General features: G+C 48.5%; 1 protein-coding gene across 1 annotated transcript in view; it reads left to right on the top strand.

The window, feature by feature from the left end:
• NSRP1 (nuclear speckle splicing regulatory protein 1) overlaps positions 1–6,593 on the top strand; it is a 74,663-nt gene extending 68,070 nt beyond the window's left edge. Inside the window, exon 7 of the mRNA XM_033922710.1 lies at positions 4,131–6,593. Within this exon, the coding sequence (XP_033778601.1) occupies positions 4,131–5,049 (919 nt within the window). The 3' untranslated portion in view covers positions 5,050–6,593. The remainder of the gene's footprint in view (positions 1–4,130) is intronic.
• Positions 6,594–7,958: the final 1,365 nt, after the last annotated feature.

Consider the following 7,958-nt stretch of genomic DNA (forward strand, 5'->3'; position numbering starts at 1 on the left):
GATACTAGATGCTGCATTAACTCTTCGTAAACCATTTAGCACACACAATCCTAATTCGTTAATCGGATAACGTGCCAATGTTTGCCCATGGCACACACCCCTATTTTTAAAAATATGTAGTGTGCAGTTTACCATACACAACCAGGCAAAATACCGCAAAACATTTTAACATGTCCTGCAGTAGACTATTAGAGTACACTAATGGTACATTAAGGGGTTAGTGCCTTTTAGTAAAGAGTTTCCAAAATGTTTTATCTATCTGTTTCCCTTACCGTGCCACAATTGAAATTAGAGATGGATTTTAATTCTGTATGTAGGATGTTGCTATAGAACAGGGGTGTCAAATGTCGGTCCTTGAGGGCCGCAATCTAGTCGGGTTTTCAGGATTTCCCTAATGAATATGCATAAGATCTATTTGCATGCACTGCTTTCATTGTATGCCAATAGTTCTCATGCATATTTATTGGGGAAATCCTGAAAATCCGACTGGATTGCGACCCTCGAGGACCGACATTTGACACCCCTGCTATCTATATACAGTGGTGCCTCGCATAACGGACGCCTCGCACAGCGAACGCTGCGCACAACGAACTTTATGTCTTGATCCGTACAACGAACTTCGTTTCACACAACGAAGTCGCCCGAGCTGCATCCTTCCGCGCAGGCACTGCGCTTAACTGCCCTCTCTCCGCCTGGTTCCCTCTTGCCCCCCCGACTCCCCGACACGATCGGGGCAAGAGGGAGCTCAAGCCCTCTTGCCCCCCCCGACTCCCCGACACGATCGGGGCAAAAGGGAGCCCAAGCCCTCTTGCCCCGCCGATTCCCCGACACGATCGGGGCAAAAGGGAGCCCAAGCCCTCTTGCCCCGCCGATTCCCCAACTCCCCGACAATATCGGGCCAGGAGGGAGCCCAAGTCCTCCTGGCCACGGCGACCCCCTAACCCCACCCTGCACTACATTACGGGCAGGAGGGATCCCAGGTCCTCCTGCCCTCGACGCAAACCCCCCCTCCCCCCAACGACCGCCCCCCCCCAAGAACCTCCGACCGCCCCCCCAGCCGACCCGCGACCCCCCTGGCCGACCCCCACGACACCCCCAACCCCCTTCCCCGTACCTTTCTGTAGTTGGCCGGACAGACGGGAGCCAAACCCGCCTGTCCGGCAGGCAGCCATCGACGGAATGAGGCCGGATTGGCCCATCCGTCCCAAAGCTCCGCCTACTGGTGGGGCCTAAGGCGCCTGGGCCAATCAGAATAGGCCCGGGAGCCTTAGGTCCCTCCTGGGGGCGGGGCCTGAGGCACATGGGCCCAACCCGACCATGTGCCTCAGGCCCTGCCCCCAGGAGGGACCTAAGGCTCCCGGGCCTATTCTGATTGGCCCAGGCGCCTTAGGCCCCACCAGTAGGCAGAGCTTTGGGACGGATGGGCCAATCCGGCCTCATTCCGTCGATGGCTGCCTGCCGGACAGGCGGGTTTGGCTCCCGTCTGTCCGGCCAACTACAGAAAGGTACGGGGAAGGGGGTTGGGGGTGTCGTGGGGGTCGGCCAGGGGGGTCGCGGGTCGGCTGGGGGGGCGGTCGGAGGTTCTTGGGGGGGGGGGCGGTCGTTGGGGGGAGGGGGGGTTTGCGTCGAGGGCAGGAGGGCCTGGGATCCCTCCTGCCCGTAATGTAGTGCAGGGTGGGGTTAGGGGGTCGCCGTGGCCAGGAGGACTTGGGCTCCCTCCTGGCCCGATATTGTCGGGGAGTTGGGGAATCGGCGGGGCAAGAGGGCTTGGGCTCCCTTTTGCCCCGATCGTGTCGGGGAGTCGGGGGGGCAAGAGGGCTTGAGCTCCCTTTTGCCCCGATCGTGTCGGGGAGTCGGGGGGGCAAGAGGGCTTGAGCTCCCTCTTGCCCCGATCGTGTCGGGGAGTCGGGGGGGCAAGAGGGCTTGAGCTCCCTCTTGCCCCGATCGTGTCGGGGAGTCGGGGGGGGGCAAGAGGGCTTGAGCTCCCTCTTGCCCCAATCGTGTCGGGGAGTCGGGGGGGCAAGAGGGCTTGAGCTCCCTCTTGCCCCGATCGTGTCGGGGGTGCCAGGGACTACACGGAGTCACCCACCGTACCACCCGATTCGGGTAAGCGCAGGTATCGGTGGGTGGCTTATTTGCGGGGGGGTGCCTTATTTTACATTTTTTTCTAAAAAGGGGGGGCTGTCTTATTTGATGGCCCTGCCTTATCATCGGGGAAACACGGTAGAAAAAAAAAAAAAAATGAACAGTTAAGTCCCAGTTTTTGCCGCTGAGACTCTGCCCTCTCACTGTAAAATTAGACTCTACTTAGTCTGTCTTTAAATTTAAAAAATGTGTGTTGTTTTAAAAAACAATTATGTTTTTAGATGTATCTAAATAAAAATAATAACCAAAAATTTATCTTTTTTTATGTCATCTTAGCATATTTTATGCTACAGAACGAATTATTTTGTTTTACATGTATTCTTATGGGAAAACGCGTTTCACACAACGAACGTTTCACATAACAAACTTGCTCCTGGAATGGATTAAGTTCGTTGTGTGAGGCACCACTGTATATAAAATCGGAGGTATGTATGTGTGTATGTATGTGTGTGTGTATGTGCCGCGATCACGCAAAAACGGCTTGACCGATTTGAACGAAACTTGGTATGCAGATCCCTCACTACCTGGGATGATATGTTCTGGGGGTCTCGCGGCCCACCTGCACACGTGGGCGGAGCTACAAACAGAAAATCGGATTTCACCCATTCATGTCAATGGAAAAAATGTAAAACGCTGCCATTCTTACAGTAATTCAAAAACGGCTTGACCGATTTGAACGAAACTTGGTATGCAGATCCCTCACTACCTGGGGTGATATGTTCTGGGGGGTCTCGCGGCCCTCCTGCATACGTGGGCGGAGCTACAAACAGAAAATCAGATTTCACCCATTCATGTCAATGGAAAAAATGTAAAACGCTGCCATTCTTACAGTAATTCAAAAACGGCTTGACCGATTTGAATGAAACTTGGTATGCAGATCCCTCACTACCTGGGGTGATATGTTCTGGGGGGTCTCGCGGCCCTCCTGCACACGTGGGCGGAGCTACAAACAGAAAATCAGATTTCATCCATTCATGTCAATGGAAAAAATGTAAAAAGCTGCCATTCTCACTGTGACCAATTTGGACGAAACTTGGTATGCAGATCCCTCACTACCTGGGATGATATGTTCTGGGGGTCTCGCGGCCCACCTGCACACGTGGGCGGAGCTACAAACAGAAAATCAGATTTCACCCATTCATGTCAATGGAAAAAATGTAAAAAGCTGCCATTCTCACAGTAATTCAAAACCGGCTTGACCGATTTGAACGAAACTTGGTATGCAGATCCCTCACTACCTGGGTTGATATGTTCTGGGGGGTCTCGCGGCCCTCCTGCACACGTGGGCGGAGCTACAAACAGAAAATCAGATTTCACCCATTCATGTCAATGGAAAAAATGTAAAAAGCTGCCATTCTCACAGTAATTCAAAACCGGCTTGACCGATTTGAACGAAACTTGGTATGCAGATCCCTCACTACCTGGGTTGATATGTTCTGGGGGTCTCGCGGCCCTCCTGCGCACGTAGGCGGAGCTACAAACAGAAAATCAGATTTCACCCATTCATGTCAATGGAAAATATGTAAAAAGCTGCCATTCTCACTGTAATTCAAAAACGGCTTGACCGATTTGGACGAAACTTGGTATGCAGATCCCTCACTACCTGGGGTGATATGTTCTGGGGGTCTCACGGCCCATAACTCTGTTTTGCTTGCTCAAGGGTGGGTTCACCCAAGAATTTATATGTTCTTGCTCAAGGAGGTGAAACTAAAATTGTTGTTTATAATCACGTTTTGCGTTAGTTGTATTGTATTCATTTTGTCAAATATTTCACTTTATAATTTGAATATTGTACTTTTTATTAAGCTGTAAAAAAATACTTTCATTCACCACTATAAAGTATCTTTATTTGAATCCATTTACAGTGTTATTGCTATAATTAAATACCCGTGCAACGCCGGGGCATCAGCTAGTAGAAAATAAGTAGACCATGTTTCTGAAGATTAGTAAATAAAATGGCTAACTGACAATTTCTGTCTTTCTAGGGTTAAGGAAGAGAAGGTCAAGGGTTATGCTGATGAACCCAGTCAGATTAAGAGGTCACAAATGGCTGTACATCAGGAGAAGAATCCAGATGCTGACAGTGACTTGGGAAGTGATAGCAGCAGTGGTGCTGAAGACAAGGAAGTGCAGAAGGGAGACCAAGTGCTTGCTAGCAAGAAGAACTTGGTGAGCAGCGATGAGGACTCTAGTCATGACAAGCAGAAAGAAGCTCATGGTGGAGAGAGTCACAGCCATTGGGAGCAGAAGAAAAGCCACAGGAAGGGAGATGGTGAAATGGACCAGAAGGAAAAAGATGACGAGCATGAGGAGAAATGTGAAAAACCTGATAGAAAAGAAAAAGAGGAGCATTTTTCAACCAGGAATTATAGGACAAGCGAAGAGGAGGTCAGGCAGAGAGAGAGAGACAGAAAAGAGAGCAACAGAAGTAAGGAACACAAAAGAGAGAGAGACAAAAATGGTAAAGATGGCAGATCTAGAGAAAGAAGTGAGAAATGCCGAGACAAAGCCAGGGAAAGAAGTGAGAAACACAGACAGAGACAGCACCCTACTAAAGATGAAAAGAGAGAGAAGATAGAAAAAACCCAAGAGAGAGAGGAAAGCAGCTCCCTACCTTCAGAAAAGGAGAGACAGCCTGGCTGGGACAAAGATGAGGCCTTGGTGGACAATCAGAACCCAGAGAGCAGTGCCAGGCTGAGTGGACTGCCAGAGACAAAGCGGAAGGCAGCAGAGGAAGAGGGGGCAGATGAAGGAACTGAGCCAGCGGAAAGAGAACCAGATAATGTCAGCAAGTTTGCCAAGCGCAGCAATGAAGAAACCATATTGTCGGCACGAGATAGATATCTCGCTAGGCAAATGGCACGTGTGAGTGCAAAGCCATACATAGAGAAGGAGGAGGATTAGCCTTGGCAAATGGAAGAGGGCAGGTGCAGAAGAGGAAACCAATTGATCATCACTTATGATCAATTGATGCCACCTATGACCCAACCACTATTGCCAGAAACTCCAATAGGGGACTCTTTTTTACTGTAAGAAAAAGGGGAAAAAGCCTCAGAAGCCACGGGGCAAATCTTTGCATCGGAGCTATGAAGGGGAGCTATACCTTCTCAACGGCTCCCCCCCCCCACCCCTGTCTTAAGTATTGTATAGTTCACAAACACTGGCTAATAACTAAGCAGTAAAATGCCAGCTTGAATCACAATGAAAAAAGAAAAGAAAAAGCAAACATATCTTATCTTTTAGATGCTTCACTGGATACTGCTTATTTTCTCCGTCGTTTCTCTAGCTTAGTGCAGACTGTGTTTGTAGCGGGATACACTCCCTGCTCTACTGTGTACTGTTTGGATTTGTTCTACAAGGTACAGAAGAGACACATGGAGTTTGACCTCGGTAAACTGCAGCCTAGTTTGGTATAATGAGCTCCCTGCCTTTGGATGATTCCTTTTGTCTCACTAGAGATGCACCTCTAATTGCAGATTCTATTGTAGTGTCTCTGTGCCTGGCAGCAGTGGAGAGAATTCATATCCTTTGGTTGGTAAATTTCAGCTTGTTTTGTACTTCAAACATTAAAGGGCCGTTTTCACACTGAAAGAAAGAGAAGAAAAAACGGCACGAGTGATGGTTGTCTTTTTGCATGCCAACACAGTTTATCCTGAAGGGTGGTGAGGGTTTGCATAAAACTCCTATTAAATACTCCTGCTCTTTCTGCATGTTATTATTGTAGGTCTTCACAGCAGGAGCGAGGGGCAGGTTTAGCTATTAGGAGGAAAAATCCTTTCTCAGAATTTGGAAGTGGCAAAGAGATGTTGCGTTATATAAATAACAAAAAATGTGGGGGAAAGAATTAGTATATGTTTGTAAAGTATATTGAGAAAACGCTTTCACAAGAAAAATGCATAGAAACAGCACAGCTCAGGCTTAATTACAAAGTGCAATTGATGCAGGAGATGCATTTTGGCGTCCCATTTGAAGCTTGATCGGATACGTTACACCCTGAGGCAGCAGACTTGTGAAACGCTGGCCACCGTTGGTGTACCGATCAACCAAAAGATAAGTTGAATCTCTTTTCTTCTCTCTGTTAGCACAAAATAGCACCACACAAGGCTTTTATCCTTTGCAGTGAAATGGAGGTTTTTTGCCGATGAGGTTAACGCCTAACCACCTTCAACCACCTCTTGTGGCGGTGGGAGGGCCCTAGTCTGAGGCTTTTTCCTCCTGTTTTTCAATTGCACTTTGTAATTAAGCCTGAGCTGTGCTGTTTCTATCCATCAGACATTGTGCATTTTTCTTGTGAAAGTGTTTTCTCAATATTATTGATTTTTTCACAATATCCGAGTTTTTTTGGCTATGTTTGTAAAGATTTCCATATATGTGCTGTTAAGTTTGTTCATTTATCTCTTTATTGCACAAACCTTAAATAAACTGAAAAAAGTATGCAGTCTTTTCCTCCAGCAGATTTAGAGTACTCGTCTGCCTTTGGATATACATTGTCTTTCTGACTCTCTCTACTGGGTGCAGAGCGTCTGTCTCTTGTGTGTCCATAGAGGTTATATGATCGGTACGTTTCTTTTTCAGGCCATATTCAATGTTTCCTTAGGAAATATTGATATATAGTTATGGCTGTAGTTCCAGGCATTTTAACTACTCACCTTTTCCAAGATGATTTGCACCTATAGGTACATGCCCAAGAGAACTTGCTATGTTAGAAAATGGAGGGTGACGTGACTTCCCCGAGATCCCATAAAGCATGAATGGGAGAAACAGGATTTGAATTCTGGCTTTCCTAGTTATCAACTTGCTGTTCTAAAGACCAGGGCCCAGATGCTCTAAAATTGCCGTTAAAATCCGTGGGTCGCTATGGGGCTGGTAAATAGTACAATTTGAAAATGGGGATTGATGTTCAAACAATTTTGCATGCAAATGAGTTTCCCAGAGGTCCGCTGTAATCCCATCCAATCAGTCATTGGAGAAAGTGATTGACATATGTGTAGAGCCGGCAGGGGAAGACCTGAAGCAGCCTCCTACCACTCAGCTGTTTGGGGCAGGAAGAGTAGTTGGGGGTTTTTTAAATAATGGGCACAAATGAGCATGTGTTTCACATCTGTCCCCTTAAAAAAAAAAGTTGTGCTGCCCCCCCCACTTTAAATATAAATATATATACATATATCTAATATAATAAAATGGTAGGACGCGCATGCGCACTAAAAAAATCGTGTTCCCTGGTCCCGTCGCGGAAACACGAGTGCGCATGCGCGCCTACTACGTCACCACAGCCTGCTCTCCACCTCGCGCCGCTACAGGCCCCACACTCGCAACTCACAATCCGCTGCAGCCTAGCAACTCCGAACACAACCTTCCACCCTCAACTGCCTAGGAGCTGCGGCGGGGGCTTTCAGAACAGAATATGATTACCATCTTTCTTTAGGCAGCCCCGGTTGTTTACTTGGATTCAATGTCAGCATTAGGGTTCGCCGGACGCCAGCCGTGAGAGCCGGGTGAGGAAGGCCGCCGCAGCCTCGCCGCTAGGTAGGGGGACAACAATGGCGCTTATGCTCAAGCCGCCGCCACGACTCCTCTCTCGAACCGTACCAGGATCGAGAGAGGAGCTGCGGCGGGGGCTTGAGCATAAGCGCCATTGTTGTCCCCCTACCTAGCCGCAAGGTTGCGGCGGACTTCCTCACCCGGCTCACATTGAATCCAAGTAAACAACCGGGGCTGCCTAAAGAAACCGGTGCTTGGCCCGCCAAACAATTCCTGCCGTTGCCGAAATTTGCCCCACCGTTCCTTCCCTTCCTCCATCAGGTCAGTTCAGC

This window comes from Geotrypetes seraphini, chromosome 15 (genome assembly GCF_902459505.1).
Source record: "Geotrypetes seraphini chromosome 15, aGeoSer1.1, whole genome shotgun sequence".
In the NCBI taxonomy this organism is placed as follows: domain Eukaryota; kingdom Metazoa; phylum Chordata; class Amphibia; order Gymnophiona; family Dermophiidae; genus Geotrypetes; species Geotrypetes seraphini.